At 45.0% G+C, this 18,828-nt stretch overlaps 1 protein-coding gene across 16 annotated transcripts in view; it reads left to right on the forward strand.

Moving 5' to 3' along the window:
• The window catches only part of HUWE1 (HECT, UBA and WWE domain containing E3 ubiquitin protein ligase 1), a 216,904-nt gene extending 200,028 nt beyond the window's left edge, over window positions 1-16,876 (forward strand). For 14 of the 16 annotated variants that reach the window (XM_049872559.1, XM_049872562.1, XM_049872557.1 and 11 more), the window contains 18 exons: window positions 803-1,349; window positions 2,009-2,612; window positions 3,314-3,435; window positions 3,547-3,703; window positions 4,936-5,068; window positions 5,327-5,529; window positions 6,109-6,236; window positions 7,515-7,611; window positions 9,187-9,342; window positions 10,057-10,302; window positions 10,675-10,792; window positions 11,410-11,550; window positions 12,528-12,815; window positions 12,941-13,046; window positions 14,154-14,271; window positions 14,587-14,768; window positions 15,073-15,263; window positions 16,241-16,875. In XM_049872559.1, the coding sequence (XP_049728516.1) occupies window positions 803-1,349; window positions 2,009-2,612; window positions 3,314-3,435; window positions 3,547-3,703; window positions 4,936-5,068; window positions 5,327-5,529; window positions 6,109-6,236; window positions 7,515-7,611; window positions 9,187-9,342; window positions 10,057-10,302; window positions 10,675-10,792; window positions 11,410-11,550; window positions 12,528-12,815; window positions 12,941-13,046; window positions 14,154-14,271; window positions 14,587-14,768; window positions 15,073-15,263; window positions 16,241-16,343 (3,640 nt within the window). In that variant the 3' untranslated portion in view covers window positions 16,344-16,875. Of the gene's footprint in view, window positions 1-802; window positions 1,350-2,008; window positions 2,613-3,313; window positions 3,436-3,546; window positions 3,704-4,935; window positions 5,069-5,326; window positions 5,530-6,108; window positions 6,237-7,514; window positions 7,612-9,186; window positions 9,343-10,056; window positions 10,303-10,674; window positions 10,793-11,409; window positions 11,551-12,527; window positions 12,816-12,940; window positions 13,047-14,153; window positions 14,272-14,586; window positions 14,769-15,072; window positions 15,264-16,240 lie in introns of all 16 variants that reach the window. The other 2 variants (XM_049872569.1, XM_049872568.1) reach the window with 2 other exon arrangements.
• The last annotated feature ends 1,952 nt before the right edge of the window (window positions 16,877-18,828 follow it).

Consider the following 18,828-nt stretch of genomic DNA (forward strand, 5'->3'; position numbering starts at 1 on the left):
GCAGGAAAGCCACCTGCCTTCCATGCAAATAGGAAAACAATGGACTGTTTGCTTTATGTTATAGCATCTGGGCTGGGAAGGTAAAGTGGAATTAGTTACTAACCAGGCTGAAGCATAGTGGGCACAAAATGCCAAAATGTGAGGGAAGTAATCAGTTCCAGCCTGTAAAGCAGGCGTGGCTCCACTCTGATAGTCTAGAGAAGGCAGAAATAAGTGTTGTCACCTTCACATGTGGTAAAATAACTATACACATACTTTAGACCGCTATCAATTTTCTGATTTTAATACTGTCCTGTAGTTATATAAGATATAACCAAGTGGGGTGAAGGGTACACAGGAATCTCTCTGTATTACTTTTGCAACTTCCGTGAATCTATAATTATTTCAAAATAAAATGGTTTTTAAATTAAAAAGTGTTATCACCTAAATAGAACCAGTCAGGTTTTACCCGTTGATGGTATTTGATACAGACCTGGGCTGGAATCTCTGCTCTCGTCATAGCAACTGTGATATAGGGCAAGTCACTTAACTTATTTGAGTCTCTTGCTCTTGTTCATCATCTCAGAAATAGGTGATTCTTTAATCTTCCCAGCAACCCTGCGAGAAAGATGGTATAGAACTTGTAAAGTGCCTAATACATAGCGAGGGCAGCTGTTTTCACTATTAAAGGAGCTTAGACTGGATCTCTTTCCCTTCTCGAGCCTCCTTGAAGATAATCCATCTCGTTTTCCTCCCCCTACTCCTAGGCCTAATCCCAGAGCTCTAACTGAAGTGTTACCCAGAGACCATGTTCTATTTCCAGGCCTTCTGGCAGTAACGTGGACACACTTCTCCGACTCCGAGGCCGGCTCCTCCTGGACCATGAAGCCCTGTCTTGTCTCTTGGTCCTACTTTTCGTAGATGAGCCAAAGCTCAATACTAGCCGTCTACACCGAGTACTGCGAAATCTCTGCTACCATGCCCAGACCCGCCACTGGGTCATCCGCAGCCTGCTGTCCATCTTGCAGCGCAGCAGTGAGAGTGAGCTATGCATTGAAACACCCAAGCTTACCACAACAGAGGAGAAGGGCAAAAAGTCAAGCAAGAGCTGTGGGTCAAGCAGCCATGAGAACCGGCCCCTGGACCTGCTACACAAGATGGAGTCTAAGAGTTCCAATCAGCTTTCTTGGCTCTCAGTATCCATGGATGCAGCCCTAGGCTGCAGAACTAATATATTCCAGATCCAGCGTTCAGGAGGGCGCAAACATACCGAGAAGCATGCAAGCAGTGGCTCCACTGTCCACATCCACCCCCAGGCTGCTCCTGTTGTCTGCAGACATGTCCTGGACACACTTATTCAATTGGCCAAGGTGGGAAGCTTGAAGGAACTTAACTCCTTGAGGGATGGAAGAGGGGTGGCAGCAACAATCAGGGTGAAACCTGAACACTGAGGGAGTTAGTGAGTCTCTGTTCTGGCCTTTCTCTTTGCTGTTGTCTTAAGTGTTGAGCCCTGTATTGTTTCTGGGAAATTGTCCAGTAAATAACTTTGGGGTTTTTTATCTTCACTCTTTATACAATTTTATGCATTATCTAATTCAGTCATCAAAACAACCCTCTGCGGTCTGTATGATACCTGTTTTACAGATGAAGAAACGGATACAGAAAGTTTTAGTGCCTTTGTCATGTGGCTAGTCAGTGATGGAGCTGGACCTAGACCATAGTTCTACCATTTGAGAGCCTGCCTTGTGCCAGGCACCTTGCAAGGCAATGTAGGTATCCTCCCCACTTTATAGGTGCAGAGACAAGGCTCGGAAAAGGTTGCAAGTCAGTCTGTCTCCCTACAAAGCCTTTGTCGATCTCTCTAGACTACTTGGCCATCTCTTGGATAAAACTCCTATATGACATCTCTTTCATGCTACCAAAGCTGTCCAGAGGAGAAGAGAGTCTGGGAACCAGTTGTGTCTCCCTGTCAGGAAGGCTCATTTTATATATAGGCTTCCAGACCAATACTATCCTCCTTTTCCTGCAGGTGTTTCCCAGTCATTTCACACAGCAGCGGACCAAAGAAACAAACTGTGAGAGTGATCGGGAGAGAGGCAGTAAGCAGGCCTGTAGCCCATGCTCTTCACAGTCCACCAGCAGTGGCATTTGCACAGACTTCTGGGACTTATTGGTAAAACTGGACAACATGAATGTCAGCCGGAAAGGCAAAAACTCCGTGAAGTCAGTGCCAGTGAGCGCCGGTGGTGAGGGAGAAACCTCCCCATACAGCCTCGAGGCCTCTCCACTGGGGCAGCTCATGAACATGTTGTCACACCCAGTCATCCGCCGGAGCTCTCTCTTAACTGAGAAACTCCTCAGACTCCTTTCTCTCATCTCAATTGCTCTCCCAGAAAACAAAGTGTCAGAAGCACAGGCTAATTCTGGCAGCAGTGCTTCCTCCACCACTGCTGCCACCTCAACCACAACTACCACCACTACCACTGCCGCCGCCACCACACCCACTCCCCCTGCTACAACCACCCCTGTCACTTCTGCTCCAGCCCTGGTTGCTGCCACAGCTATTTCCACCATTGCCGTAGCTGCTTCGACCACAGTGACTACCCCCACGACTGCTACCACTACTGTTGCAAGTAAGTGTGAATGTTGACGGGAGCTGTCGGTTGTGTTCTCTGACACCCATCTTACCTCCCACCCCAATCCAGATATTCCCTAAATGATAGCAGTCAGCTTGATTTGTGTTTGTGAGAGCAGTATCTGTTCATTCTCTGTCATCAGCCCCAGCGGTTCTCTTTCTCTTTCCCCACTTCTTTTGCTCTCCCCCCACCAGCATTCTTTCACACTCAGATGCTCCTGTGAAGACTAGCAGGCATTCACTGAATGTGGCTTCTCTAGGCTAAGCATAAAGGGAAGGGAAAAAGAAAGTTTCCATCTTCAAGGAACTTCCAACCAATTCTCAGGAAATAGTTGAATAGGCAGGATACAAGTGAATCAGGGTAGAATAGCTAGACCATTCCAGGAAGTACAGGGAAAGGGGAAATCTACAACAGATTAGGAAGAATTACCTGAAGAAGAATTTGAAGAATAGCAGGGGCTGTGGTCGTAGCAAAATAGTTGGGAGGATTGTTTGGAGTTCTTAGTCACCTTAGAAGGTAAACTCATAAGAGCTTTGGCATCCCAAGTCATTTGGGTTGGCATTGGTGGATGGATTTTTTTCCTACTGTTTTCCCATTTTGGAGCACTGGACAGCTTAGTAGTTCCTTGGTTCTGCCACTTAAATCTCTGGCTTGTGAGTTTTACAGAGGCTTACAGTGTTCTGTGTGTTTCCTCAAAGCTTCTACTACTACTAAGGGCAGCAAATCTCCAGCAAAGGTGGGCGATGGGGGCAGCAGCAGTGCAGACTTTAAGATGGTATCCTCTGGCCTAACCGAAAACCAGCTACAGCTCTCTGTGGAGGTAAGGCAGAGCTCTTCTGTCCCTCCAGAGTTGGGGGAGGAAGGGTAGACGGGTGGATAATGTCTTAGTTCTCAAGTTGGGGCTTAGCACTTTTTCCTTTCTTTTCCATAGGTGTTGACATCCCACTCTTGTTCTGAAGAAGGTCTAGAGGATGCAGCCAATGTGTTACTGCAGCTCTCTCGAGGAGACCCTGGGACTCGAGACACTGTTCTCAAGCTGCTACTGAATGGAGCCCGCCATCTGGGTTATACCCTTTGTAAACAGATAGGTAATAGCAGAAGTAAAGCATCCTGTCTTTCTAAAACCTTCCACTTAGGAGTCACCTTTCTGGAAGCATTCCCTGAACCCCCAGGCTGAATTAAACTCCTCTGTGCTACTACAGCACAGCCCCCATGTTCCCCCTTTCAGTACTGCTAACACTGGGTTGTTACCTCTCTGTTTTCTTCTGTTCAGTTGTTTGTTGAGAGCAAGTATGGGCTTCTTTTTCTGCATTCTCAATGCTTGGCACACAGCAGGTGATCAGTGCTTAGTGAAATGAAAAGGGAATTCCTAGGCACAGCGGTGCCTCTTTGGTTCTCCTTTCTGGACAACCATAAGAGCTCCATAATGAGTCTCTTAAGGCAGCTTCACCACCTCAGAGATGTGCCTACACCACATTCAGGCTCAGGAATTAGAGAGTCATAAGAATACCCTCTTCTCTTAGGTAGTTTTGAGGGTGTAAAAATTCTAAGGAAACTTGAGAATCATCTAGTTTCAATCTTTTTCCTTCGTATTTTACCAAGAAAAAAACTAAAACTCAGGCTGATGAAATGATTGGGTCAAGGAGTAGAGCCAGGTTTTCTTTTCAACACGGAGAGTGTCTTTACTCTCTCCTAGATCTTGGCTATCTATGCAGTTATCTCCCTTTCAAAAATGTTCCTGGAGCTGGGGTTATATAAAAATTGGTTTGACAATATAACCTAGAATAATTTTTGCTACATGAGAATGATAAGGTTTTTTCCAGGAAAAAAAAATTGGCATTAGACCTTTGACCTTTCATTGCTGCTACCATATATTTAACATTTTGGGTCAAGCACTGTCCTAGTACCTACTACATGATTATTTTCTAAATCTCACAACAGCCTGGCTCTCTATAATTAAGATGGGTAAAAAGAGGTGAAGAAATTTGTCTGAGATTTACCACAAAACTTCAGTAAGTAGAAGAGACAGGATTTGGACCCCATCTTGTTTTGGTTCCAAAACAGATATTTTCTCCCCTCTGCACTGAGGTGCATTTCGTGTAGATTTAACGAATTCTTAAGGCCAGGAAAATTGGTGGTCCCTGAGTGGTTGATCCATGAGCATACATATTAAGCTGAGCAGAGCAGAATTTCTGCTCACTCTGGGTTCTCTGAAGCTGAGCAAAGAGGGTGGCCTGGACACGTTTCCTAGAAAGGTTTGGCTTTCAGTGCTTCTCTAGAGAGGTCTGTGAACACTTGCTGGCTCCTCTGCCTGCCCCAGGTACTCTTCTGGCTGAGCTACGGGAATACAACCTGGAACAGCAGCGGCGAGCCCAGTGTGAGACCCTGTCTCCTGATGGCCTCCCTGAGGAGCAGCCACAGACCACCAAGCTGAAAGGCAAAATGCAGAGCAGGTGGGTGGTAGCCACCGTTTTGGTTGGGGGACTAGAATCTGGGACATCCTAAAAGGTGGCTCTTGCTGATTTCCTGGTTTTTTTTTTTTTTTTTTTCTTCCTCTGGGTGTATTTTCCTGTCCTACATCATATGTTTGATCTTTTTTTTTTTTTCCTGAGGTTCTTTACCTCTCTGGCTGACATCAGAAATCCCTCCTTTTTCTGGGTATTTATGTTTTGACGCTGTCAGTATACCAAAGCCACCTCTACACTATCCAGGTTTGATATGGCTGAGAATGTGGTAATTGTGGCATCTCAGAAGCGTCCCCTGGGTGGCCGAGAGCTCCAGCTGCCTTCTATGTCCATGTTGACATCCAAGACATCTACCCAGAAGTTCTTCTTGAGGGTACTGCAGGTCATCATTCAGCTCCGGGACGACACACGCCGAGCTAACAAGAAAGCCAAGCAGACAGGCAGGCTAGGTATGGAACTAGAGTGTCCAGTTGAGGGGCAGGGGAGGTGGCTGAGAACCAAGAGCCCCAGGACTGACTTACTGTCATGTCTCCTTCCTGTTTAATCTTTCCAAAAGGAAAACAATGATCCTTTCTTAAAATATTGATGACTGTATTCTGTATCTCATGCAAGCCATCTGCATAAGAAATTCATTAGGGCAAGTGGGAATTAAGGGAAAGCTGAAATCTGGCAGCGGAGTTGGGGACAGGCCTTTTGCTGAACAAGACTTAACTCACTGGTCATAATGCCTCTCTGCTTTCTTGATCACTCTTGACTAAAAACACTGCAGCCATGTTGCTTCAGCCTTGGCCTTGCCAAATCATTTTCCCTACCTCTTCCTTCCTGTGCCACAGAATTATCTTACGTGTCCCCTGCCGTTATTCATAACATTAGATCTTAGAGCCTAATGATGAGCACTCTGAAGCTGCTTGAACTAGAGCTCAAAGACCTCAGCAAGGTGTCCTGTGGTGGCCCAAGGGATGGTAGGAGAGAATATTGGGCATTCCATCGTCCTACATTTTACATCTTGCCTTTTTTCTTTCTCCCAGGTTCATCCGGTCTAGGCTCAGCTAGCAGCATCCAGGCAGCTGTTCGGCAGCTGGAGGCTGAGGCTGATGCCATTATACAAATGGTACGTGAGGGTCAAAGGGCGCGGAGACAGCAACAAGCAGCAACGGTTAGCATGATGCCTGTGGCCCCTCATTCATTTGTCTCTCCCCTCCTACCCCACCACGTCATCAGTGGGGTTTCACTGCCCTTACCTTGTATGCTTTTGCATTAAGTTTAGTATATGAATGCTTCTGGACAAGAGAGTTTCTTTCTGTTGGTGTTTTGTTTTTGTTTTTTACTGTTAGCCGGTTTGGTTTGGTTTAAAGCTTGGCTGTCATAACCCACCCTAGCTATCCAGTCAACAGTGGCGCTTTTGCAAACTGCCTAATGCTAAGTGTCTGGGCTCTAAGGGGATGTGCGTTGAAGATTTTTCAGTCTCATAGAACAATGCAGGTACATCAGAGACATCTCAGCGACCCTGCCCTTGAAAGTGTCCAAGCTTGGTACACGACCCTCACAGCCATTTCTGTCTATGGCTGGTTCCTCCACTTTGGCCTCTGCCTCTGTTCTCCGTAATCCCTTGGCACCTAGGCACTCAGGAACTTTTAGGAGGAAACCTTTAGATACTTATGTAACCAGCTTAGTGTTGGGATCCCAGCATGGAGCGTCTACAATAAAAAGCTGGGGTATCATGTATGTGTACTGTAGTACTATCTTACTGTCTTCCCATCCTTGCCACATGAAAGTTAGGGTCCCAAGATCCAAGAAATAAAGATGATACCTGAGGCCTGGTTTTTCTTTGTGGACAATTACTATTACACAGTGTGGTTTCATTCGGCATGCTAGGAATAACCTGGAATTTGGGCGCAGTGACTCTAGGGGGTAAAAAAAAAAATAGCTTTTATTCTGGAATATGAATTTTATTTTTCTTTCCAGTTTCTTTCCCATCACCTGATGAGACAGAAATTGGCTTTTTTTAAATAATCCCACCCATCAACAGTTGCACTAACTCCCCTTTTATTTCCCCTTTTGTGAACAAACAGAAACAAAGAGCAAACCTTCTGCTCATCTGAGTTATATGTATGTAACCTGTCCTCAGAAGAGGACTTGAAGCCTGTAGCCCAGGAGGCTGATGTCTGCCTGGACACAGGTCTGGTATAGAGGGTAGACAGTGCAGGGATCCAGGGAGCTCTTTAAAAAGGCTTGTAAATTCAAGAGTGGAGGACAGCCATGGAAATGGGGAAGCCTTTCTTTCATCCTGGAGAGCTACAGAGTTTCATGACCAGATAGGAGAAGCTTCTTTCCAAGCCAGTGACGTGTGAGAAGTAGGAAGGCCAAACACTAGCCTGTCCCTGAGGAAAGCAGAGTTGTAGCCTTTGTGTAACTTTGTCTTCCTTTTATCCAGTCGGAGTCTAGCCAGTCAGAGGCATCTGTTCGGAGGGAGGAGTCACCCATGGATGTGGACCAGCCATCTCCTAGTGCTCAAGATACTCAATCCATTGGTCAGTACTCCCTGTTTACAGCCTAGCTAAAGGGCGAACCAGTCTTTGTGGAATGTCTCCCAGATCCCTTGCTCTTAATACACGTACGCTGAGTGTTTTCCAGTTTGTTCCAGTGAACAGCAGTTTCTATAAATGGTTGTTTACCAGCCAACTTAGAAGAAAGGCCTGGTGATCTACCTCCAAAAGATCACAGCTTTTGAAAACCCTATGAAGCGCAGTTCTACTCTGAAACACATGGGGTCTCCATGAGTCAGAGCCAACTCAATGACAGCTGATTTGGTTTGGTTTGGTTTTGGTAACAACTAAGATCACTAACCACCACGACTTCATCCTTGTTGGAGATTTGTAGCACATGTCGCACTTCCTGTAGAAAAGAAGCTATGATATGATATGGTATGATATGATACGCTATGAAATGGAGACAACAAGCATTTGAGTCTTGGCTCCCCTATTTACTAGCTCTGGCACCTGAGGCAAACCTCCTTTTGCTTTAGTTTCCTTATTTGAAACAGGGATGTTCATAGTTAGCATTAACAAGTTAATACATGTATAGCACTTAGGAGCAGTACCTGGCAAACAGTGAGTGTTACCTGTTACTAGCAACATTTCTCAAAGTTGATTGCATACAAAATAGTTTTTGGCACCCTTTTAATACAATGTATTAAATACCTTTTAATACAGCACAGCCATTTTTGAAATGCTATATTTTACTCAGTATTTATCAGACTTTGGGAGAGACCAAAGGTTATCCCTATGTTCTTTTGCCCAAGGTCACATGGCCTGCAAGTGCCAGAGCCAGTATTCAAACCTAGGGTTGTCAGAGCTTTGACAAATAGTCAGAATTTGGGTAGATGTTAAAGAGCAAAGATCAGAAGTAAGCCTGGGCAGGTGTAGAGAGGGAGAGGGATGAAGGGGTTGGTAAGAAAGCATTTGGTTCTTCAACCCAGAAGATAAGGTTGAGTCTTGCTACTGGCTACTGACCAGAATTTAGAATAAGCCCCTGATGGTTACTGAGAAAGGTACAAGCCATGGAGGTCCATCCGTTGCACCATAGGACAAGATGACTAATTCAAAAGACACCAGACTGAGAGTCAAAGATCTAGGTTTATGTCCTATCCCTGTCCTTGGCAAAAAAAAAAAAATAAGGAGAAGGTAGCCTGCTTCTGAGGGCAGCTGTCAAGATTCAACGAGGTTGACATCCTGTCACATACCTGGTAAACTGGAAGGTAACCATCCAAAGTTTCACCATTGTTGCATTGCCCTGAGGGTAGTCCACAGGTTCTCTGGGAGCTGATGAGGCAGAACTTTATATTTGGCTCTTGAGCACTTGAAATGTTGCTAGTGCAACTGAAGAACTGAATTTTTAATTTGGTTTTTGTTTTTTAATTTAAATGTCATCCGGCGTTGGACTACATTTTGCTTTTCAGATGTTGCTCAGTGAGTGTTAACTCTATGGCCAGTGGACCACTTGATCTGTCTAGTGGTCTTGTGCATTTGTCCTCTGATCTGAGAAGAATCTAAGTGGAGGAGAAATCTCTAAGACTTTTCTGATTCTGTCTTCTGTATGCACTATAGGCTCTGATGGAACCCCACAGGGAGAAAAGGAGAAGGAGGAGAGACCACCAGAGTTACCCCTGCTCAGTGAGCAGCTGAGCCTAGATGAGCTGTGGGATATGCTGGGGGAGTGTTTAAAGGAACTGGAGGAATCCCATGACCAGCATGCAGTGCTAGGTGAGTTGTGGTCTGAGAGCCTAGGAGGTTTCAACCCAGTGGTCTGCTCTGGGGCCCTTTCTGCCAGCAATGAGAATATACCAATTAGAGAGAGAGAGAGAGTGTGTGTGTGAGTGTGTGTGTAAAATAAAAATTCAAGAGAGAATTTTTTTTCCTGAATTTAGTTTCAGAAAAAAGATTTGCCTCGTTTTTTAATAGACTTTAATTTTTTAGAGCAGTTTTAGGTTTATAGAAAAATTGTGCAGAAAGTACAGAGTTCCCATATACTCACTCTTCCCCTTGTACATTTTCTCCTGTTTTTAACATCTTGCAAATATTTGGTACATTTGTAACAACTGATCAACCAATATTGAAACATTATTTTTGACTAAAGTCCCTAGTTTACATTAGAGTTTACTCTCTGTGTTCTATAGTCCTGTGGGTTTTTTGGAGTTTTTTTTATAATTTCTTTTGTTGTTGAGAATATGTTGTCTTCTCTTTTAGTAACTGGCTTCTTTTTTTTTTTAGAGAAGGGGAATCTTTATATAACTGGTTGCCTATCCCATTTTCCTTTAGCTGCAAGGAAGCTCCAACTTTCTCTGTGGTTTTAATTTACTATTTCTCCTGCCAGTTTTCATTATTTCCACATCCTTTATGTATTTTTGTAATTTGTTGATGAAAGAGGAGCGGTTTGTAAAATAAAATAAGTCACTTCCCTGTCATTCCTACTCCTAGTGCTACAGCCTGCCGTTGAGGCCTTCTTTCTGGTCCATGCTACAGAGCGGGAGAGCAAGCCTCCTGTCCGAGACACCCGTGAGAGCCAGCTGGCACACATCAAGGACGAGCCTCCTCCACTCTCTCCTGCCCCCTTAACCCCAGCCACTCCTTCCTCCCTTGACCCATTCTTCTCCCGGGAGCCATCATCTATGCATATCTCCTCAAGTCTGCCCCCTGACACACAGAAATTCCTTCGCTTTGCAGGTAAAGGGAACTCAAAATACAGAAGGCTTCATTTGTACAGGGTTGTTTTGTATGGTTTATCCTTAGCTGATTCAGCAGTGGGGTGGGGAGGGTAGAAAGTGAGGCTAGTGGGGTCAGTAGGGGCCAGGTCTGGAAGCCCTTGTGTGCTACTTTAAGGGGCTTGAGCTTTGTTTTGAGGTAATGACAAACCAGGAAGGGGTAGAAATTATTAGATTTGTGTTCACACCTCAAGACTGGTCCCTGGCTTTGACTAGTTCCTTTTCAGGCCCCTGAAACAAGAAAGAAGAGAGAGTTGCTGGGTGGTTGGCTGGCTGTCTAGAGCCTTCTGGGACCCATAAGTGTGCTCATTCCTGCTGTCATTTGTCCCCTCAGAGACTCATCGCACTGTGTTAAATCAGATCCTACGGCAGTCCACCACCCACCTTGCTGATGGGCCTTTTGCTGTCCTGGTAGACTACATTCGTGTCCTTGATTTTGATGTCAAACGCAAGTATGTGCCCTGGATGTTGTGGGGCAAGGGAAGCAGGGATCCCAAGGTTGGTGGGGGTAGAGGACAGGAACTCCCCAGAAAGGAGCCACATTTGCTCATGGGGCAGTGTTTTCAAGGAAAGAAATTACCCTTGGTGGTGTTACTTAAGAATGGGAAGAGACTCAGCTGTGCCACTGACCGTCAGACTACCTAGATACGCCCGGACCTTCTCTGCCCCATTTTCTATTCTTCACCAGGGAGATGAGAACATTTGTTTAACCACATCATTTCTAAAGTCCAGTTCCATCCTTTGGGGTAATGAAGGGAGTGCAGATGGCCATAGTACACTTAGAGAGGGGCTCTGGGGGGACCTTAATAACACTCCTGTCACCCCAACTCCTCTTCTTCCTGTACTTGCATGCTTGTTGCAGAAATCACATGCCGCAAACTTCATGGGCCCTTCTTCAGTGGAGATGGGAAAAAATGAGTTGGCAGTGAATGACCTAACTCTCCCAACTCCTGGGCATTTCCCAAAGAGGGTGGGGAAGCAGGGATCAAAGTGTTTGGAGGATGGAAGGCAAACGGAAGTTTGCTCTGCCACCCCCAATCCTATTTTCTTTCCTTTCCTACCTCCCAAGATATTTCCGCCAAGAGCTGGAGCGTTTGGATGAGGGGCTCCGGAAAGAAGATATGGCTGTGCATGTCCGTCGTGACCATGTGTTTGAAGATTCCTATCGTGAGCTGCACCGCAAATCCCCTGAAGAAATGAAGAATCGATTGTAAGAGCCTGGAGCAGAAAACAGACAGGATGGGGCATGGGGGGCCCTTCCTGCCGGGTAGAAATGGCTTACTCAGGTCTCAGATGTGCCAGAGAACTTAGGGAGGTGCTGTCTTCTCCAACAGGAATTTCCAGTAGGAGTATGGCTTAGAGACTCCCACTGAGCAGTCTCCCACCCTTCTCCCAATCTTCTAAGACTTATGTGTTGGCCGGCCCTTTGGCTGAGCTACCCAAAAGTTCTCAGACCAACAGGAGAGTCGTCATTGTTTAAAAAGGCACATCTGATGGATTCACAGTGAACACTTTCTCCCTTTGTCACCTGGAGGGCTGCTGAGCAAATGGTACCTTGGGTTGGGGGAGACCATGCTTCCGTGAATGCCTCCCACCAAATTGGTGATTGCTCATTGGTAATTCTGAAGGCACCTAGAGGAGATTGGTAGTTTGAAATACCAAATGTCATGGGAGCTGATGAGATGATAGAGCTATTGAAGTAGCTTGATGTTCCTGAACTTGAGGACTTGATGATTCTCTGCCCCCACCCCGTGGTATGGGCTCACCATCCATCTAATCACACAGGAAGTCAGAGTCTTTCTAGACAGACTATGCCATGCTCCACCACCACCACCCCACCAAATACCTTATAGGAATTGGACTTTGGGCTCAGCTTTCTTTACCACCATCTGACTCCTCCTCTTCTCCCTGCTTGCCCTACATCAGGCCTCATTTAGGCATCTTATACCTTTACTGATACTTAAGGACATTTCTTCTGTCAGTGGTGCTTTTTTTTCCCATCCCAGACCCCCACGCCTTCTCTGGGCTCTCATAGCACTCTTTGTTCACCTCTGTCATCTGACACTGCACTCCTGAAAGACTGCTTCACACTCACTTGCTCACTCATTCAAGTAATGCTGAGTAAATTAATGGATTTGTCCTGGGGCTTTCTTCACAGCTCTCTTCTGTTTCTGCTCTCTTCTGCAGGTATATAGTGTTCGAAGGAGAAGAAGGGCAAGATGCTGGAGGGCTCTTGCGGGAGTGGTACATGATCATCTCTCGAGAGATGTTTAACCCTATGTATGCCTTGTTCCGTACCTCACCCGGAGATCGGGTCACCTACACCATCAATCCGTCTTCCCACTGCAACCCCAACCACCTCAGCTACTTCAAGTTTGTTGGGCGCATCGTGGCCAAAGCTGTGTATGACAACCGCCTCCTGGAGTGCTACTTTACTCGGTCCTTCTACAAACACATCCTGGGCAAGTCTGTCAGGTAAGGATGTGGCACAGTCCTGGGACTGTCCTCAACCCTGGAGACCCAGTCTTTCTTGTGTCACATCCCTGTGCTGCCCCACCTCCCCAACCTCCCACCCTTTGACCCTTGTGGGGTTTTTCTAGATACACAGATATGGAGAGTGAGGATTACCACTTCTACCAGGGCCTGGTTTATCTGCTGGAAAACGATGTCTCAACCCTAGGCTACGACCTCACTTTCAGCACTGAGGTAGGTCAGAAAATTCTGGCAACAGCACATCCCAGCCAGTCTGAGAGACCCCTTCCCAACTCACCTTAGAATTGGCATTGGATAACCCATTGTAATTCTAAGTAAGCATCTTGAATTCTTAAAGTCTTGTGTCCCATTCCCTATCAAGTGGAGGGCAGTGGGTATTTGTATAAGACATCACAAACAGAAAAGCCAGAATTTATAAAATAATCCAAGTTGTTTCCTAGTTTCCCTATTATTAAAAAAACCTCTCCATTGCATAATTCTTCATTGCAGAAGGCAGTTCTTTGTAGAAAAATTATACAAATAGGTATAAATGAAAAACATTATTTTAAAGGTTACTCTTCCCCCAGATTGTTTTCCATAAAAATTGTGTATACATGTGCTCTTTGCCCTTTTACCTTTGACAGTTTCCCTACTTTCCACCTTAGAGCCGAAAAGTTGTTGTTAGGTCCCATCGCGTTGGTTCTGGCTTATAGCAACCCTATATACACCAGAAGGAAACACTGCCTGGTCCTGCGCCACCCTCACAATCATTGTTATGCTTAAGCCCATTGTTGCAGCCACTGTGTCAATCTATCTCATTTGGGGTCTTGCTCTTTCTCGTTGACCCTCTACTTTACCAAGCATGATGTCCTTCTCCAGGGACTGCTCCCTCCTCACAACATGTCCAAAGCATGTGAGACATAGTCTCACCATCCTTGCGTCTAAGGAGCATTCTGGTTGTACTTCCCCGCGCCCCCCCCCAAAAAAAAACAAATCCACTGCCGTCAAGTCGATTCTGACTCATAGCGACCCTATAGGACAGAGTAGAACTGCCCTGTATGGTTTTCCAAGGAGCGCCTGGTGAATTTGAACTGCCAGCCTTTTGGTTAGCAGCCATAGCCACCAGGGTTTCCAAAGAGTAATTTATCTCATTTCTACTCTTAGCCTTTCCTTATTAGGGGAGCTGTAAGCTAATGAGAAAAGTCACTGTTTCTTAGGGATTTGCCTCGCCTCTCTGCCTAGGACATAGCAAGACGTTTAGAGTGTGTTTCCAGGTTATCTATGTTAGTCCTGTCCTAGGCCAAGCATGGTATATATGATTGGTGTTTGGGGGTATTCTAGGTCCAAGAGTTTGGAGTCTGTGAAGTTCGTGACCTCAAACCCAATGGGGCCAATATCTTGGTAACTGAAGAGAATAAGAAGGAATATGTACACCTGGTGTGCCAGATGAGAATGACAGGTAAGGGAAATGTCACTTAGGCCCTTCATTGCTTAATATGGAAAGAGGTCAGGCCTCACTTGTTTCACAAATTTTTTTTGTTCTCTTCTCCTATGGCACAGTCACAAATGGCCTTGGACAAAAGGAATCCAAAAACCTGACCAAAAAGATTTGACTTCATCTACTCAAATAAAGGGGCCTTGAAACAGGGTGGTGGGTGAGAGGCAGGCAGATCAGTCAGTATCCTAGTAGCATCAAGAGCCAGATTGGGAAATCTCTGACTTCTAACAGTTGTGTGAGTTCAGAAGCCATGTGGCTCTTTGGTTCTCTCCCCAGGAGCCATCCGTAAACAGCTGGCGGCTTTCTTAGAAGGCTTCTATGAGATCATTCCAAAGCGCCTCATTTCCATCTTCACTGAGCAGGAGTTAGAGCTGCTCATATCAGGACTGCCTACAATTGACATTGATGATCTGAAATCTAACACTGAATACCATAAGTACCAGTCCAACTCTATTCAGGTGAGCTGCTGCTGGCATCCCTCCCTGTATGGTCTTCTTACCCTAAGCAGTGCTAATTTGTATGACCCCAAATAAATCAGTACTCTTAGGGCAAAAAGGTTGTGGATGACGTACATACCTCTTCATTCTTCTGGAGCATATTTTCAGGTGGTGTTCTTCCCCATCTTATGAATGAAGTAACTGAAGCCCATACCTTGGAAGGGACTTGCCTAAGAATCCAAGTCCAGTCCTATTTCCCAAATTCTATCCCCCTTCTTCTAGGAGCTGTCTACCTAACACTGGCTTCTTGTGTCCCTTCCTGCAGATCCAGTGGTTCTGGAGAGCATTGCGCTCTTTTGACCAAGCTGACCGTGCCAAGTTTCTCCAGTTTGTCACGGGCACTTCTAAGGTGCCCCTGCAAGGCTTTGCTGCCCTTGAAGGCATGAATGGCATTCAGAAGTTCCAGATCCATCGAGATGACAGGTCCACAGATCGCCTGCCTTCAGCTCACACGTGGTAAGAGGAAGGGGTGGTTCTGCTTTTCAGCATTGAGAATTAGCTTGTGTATTTGACCCAAGGTTGGAAACACAAATCTGGCCCGTAGCTGAATCTTGGGTAGCTCACCAATTTGGTAGTTTTGTGGAGAAGGTGGAGTCCCTGGGTGGTACAGTTAACACACTCAGCTACTAACTGAAAGGTTAGAGGTTCAAGTCCACCAAGAGGCACCTCAGAAGAAAGGCCTAGCAATCTGCTTCCAAAAAACTAGCCATTGAAAACCCTGTGGAGGACACAGTTCTACTCTGACACACATGGGGTCACCATGAGTCAATTGACTTGATGACAGCTGGTTATGAGCCCCTGGGTGGTGCAAACAATTAGCATGCTCAGCTGCTAACCAAAAGATTAGAGATTCGAGTCCACCCAGAAGAAAAGCCTGGTGATCTACTTCTGAAAAGTCAGCCATTGAAGACCCAATGGAACACAGTTCTCTTCTGACAACATGTGGTTGCCATGAGTCAGAATTAACACCGTAGCAAATGGTTTTTTATGGAGAAGATGATACTTGAGACTGGGAAGATAGGCTAGATACACAGTGGGGGCTGCGGAGACATTGCAAGTGAGTAACAGCACAAGAGAGCACAGAAATTAAAGCGTTCCACATAGCCAAAACAAGGAGAGGTTGCAAGGAACGGAAAGCTAAAGAACTTGGCAGAGGTCATACCACCAGTGACCCTGAATACCTTCTGACAGCTTGCACTTTAGCCTGTGGGTGAGAAGAAGCCATAGTGTTAAGGAGCAGTTGTATTGTAGAGAAGTGACTGATGGCCAGTATTGGGGCCAGATTAGAGGAGGGCATACTGGGCTAGGACAGGATTGGGAGTCAGCCAAAAGTGAGGAGTAGGTTCCCTCAGGGAGGAGAGGTCACTGGGCATCATGGGAACACAGGGATTTGATTACTATCTCTTGTCATAATCTGATCTTTTTTCCCATAGTTTTAATCAGCTGGACCTGCCTGCGTATGAGAGCTTTGAGAAGCTCCGCCACATGCTACTGTTGGCCATCCAGGAATGCTCTGAAGGCTTTGGGCTTGCCTAGTAAGGCCCCACCCACCTCTGGGGTTTTTCTACCATTGTTGGACCTAGGGAGGGGGAAAATAAAAACAAAAAAGAAACAGAAAGAAAATGTCAGAAACCAATAAATGAAATCCACCAACTCACTATGTGTGTCCCGGCTGCCCCATCTTCCCTATCACATACCTGTTCCCCTCTCCTGCTCATTCTCTCTCCCTCTCTCCCCTTCCTTCACTTCCTCTGACCTTGCCATGCCGTCCATGATCTCTACCCCATGTGTTAAAAAAAAGGCAATAGCCTTTTCAGGGACCTATTTGTCCCAACTGTTCAAACAGTGTGCTCCTCAGATTCTGTGTTCAGAAGGATTTGCTGCATTGAGACTTGAAACCTTTGGATAGGGGAAAAATTATATATATATATATTTTTTTGTTCTGTTTGCATTTCTTAATTTGTGCTTGGAATGTGTTGATGTGCACAGCTAATGATTCAATGCGAGACAAGATTGGCGTCTGTGTTGTGGAGGTTTCAAATAAAGAGCACTCTTCATAACTCACTCTTCACAATGGAGTTTTTTCAAGCTTTAAAGAAACCAACTCTTAAACATAGTAGACTAGACATCCATAGAAAAGATCTAAATAAATATATCCTCCAGAAAACCATCTTTTCCCTACCCACTTACCTACCTGCGACCAACACCGCTGGTGCATCTTCCTCATTCAAAGCTGGTTTCCCCACAATCAGGAGAGAGGAGCAGCCACCAGGAATTGTGGGGGAATTCTTTTTTAAAATGGAATCTGCACTTGGTGTTGGAAATAGCAGCAAAGGACAAAGCATTACCTTGCTCAAGAGTAGCAAAAGCAGCAGGTTGTACCCAGAGAACTCACTCAACCAAGGGTTTTATTTTGTGAGGCTTTATGATAGTCTTAAATCTGGGCCTCAGTTTCTTAATATTTTAGTTCCTTTCTAATAAATGTTAATGAGTAAATAGCTCCCTAGAAAAGTCTTCCCATCCTTTTTGTTTTCTCTCTTGTAATCTGCTTGCCTGTCTGCCAGTCTGTTTGCAGATCATCTAGTAGGCTTGTGGTTTTTACTCCATCCAACACTTAAAATGGATGGTTCCAGCTGTTAAAGAAAAAGGAGCAATTTAATAAAAGTTTAGTTAGCAAAATAACCAAAATAGTGCTTGCTTTATCTGATTTTTCTTATTTTTCTGAAATCCCACCTCTTGGTCTTCCAATTGACCAAGACCACCAAAGTGTGGGTCTAGGAAAGCAGAAGTGTGTCCTTAACCTGATCACTTGGTCCTGATGCAAATGGCTGCTAGATATTTTTCCCTTTTTTTCCCTGCTCTGACCACTGAGAAGACAAAAATCAATCAACTCTGTTCCTGCTATTAAGCATCTAGCCAATGGAAGGAGACTGATAAGTCCTTTGGCATATGTAAAAAGGGATCTCTGGGTGCAAAAAGCAGAAGTACCTGACCTAGTCGGGAGGGTCAGCAAAGGTTTTCCATTGCAGTGGCTCTTGGGTTGAATCCTAAGCCTGTACAAGAGTTAAGATTAAGGAGGTGAGGGAGGACGAATCTAGGCCAAGGCAGCAGGAGTTCATTTGATGAGGTGGGGCAGGAGCAAAGGGTGGTATGGTAACATGACATGAGGCTGGGAATCCAAACAGGGATTTAAAAGGAAAAGAATAAATGCGGTAGAATTGATCAATAAACTTGAGAACTGATTGTTGGAAAAATCAAAATAGGGTAAAGCTGTGGCAGATAAATTGAAAGGGGTGCTGGGTGGGGGAGGAGTACAGATGGAATAATCCTAAAGGAAATGAAAGCAAATTAAATTAGCATACTACAAAAATCTAATGTGATCAGGTATGATTTGCCTCTGAAATGTATGGTGTGATATCACCTCTGTCATGAGAAAAACCTTGTCAATAGATACAAGGTATTTGCTAACACTGAATAAGCATTCCTGGTAACCCTTGAAGATAACGACTTTGATAAGGTAGTCTCAAAACAACAGCCAATATTACACTTGAAACATAAGGTGCCAAATTACCACCATTTTTAACAGTGTTCGGCCAATTCTAACTGGATAAAGCAGTAAACAAAAGGTATAACAAGTCATTTGCTAAACCAAGAGAATCAAAAGTTACTAGAACTTAAAACTGATTTCAGCAAGAGGCCTGGTTATAACAAAACATTGAAGCAGTTATTGTCCAATGGAAGTACAACTTGTAAAGTCACAAAATAGGATCCTACACAGTAGTAAAAATGTGTGCACAATCTCAATGATAAAGCCACAGTGGAGTACATACAGTATGCCTGTTGAAAAGTGGCAAATCAATACTGTGTGTGTATGTACCACACGTATGTATGAAGATTATGAGAATAAAACACTGCACTATATCAGGTTAACAGTCATGGGTGGGCATAAGAGGATGCAATTGGGAAGGGGCTTCAACTGCATTGATGTTTTACTTCCTAAACTAGGTGATGCTGGGCACAT

This window comes from Elephas maximus, chromosome X (assembly GCF_024166365.1).
Source record: "Elephas maximus indicus isolate mEleMax1 chromosome X, mEleMax1 primary haplotype, whole genome shotgun sequence".
Classification (NCBI taxonomy): domain Eukaryota; kingdom Metazoa; phylum Chordata; class Mammalia; order Proboscidea; family Elephantidae; genus Elephas; species Elephas maximus.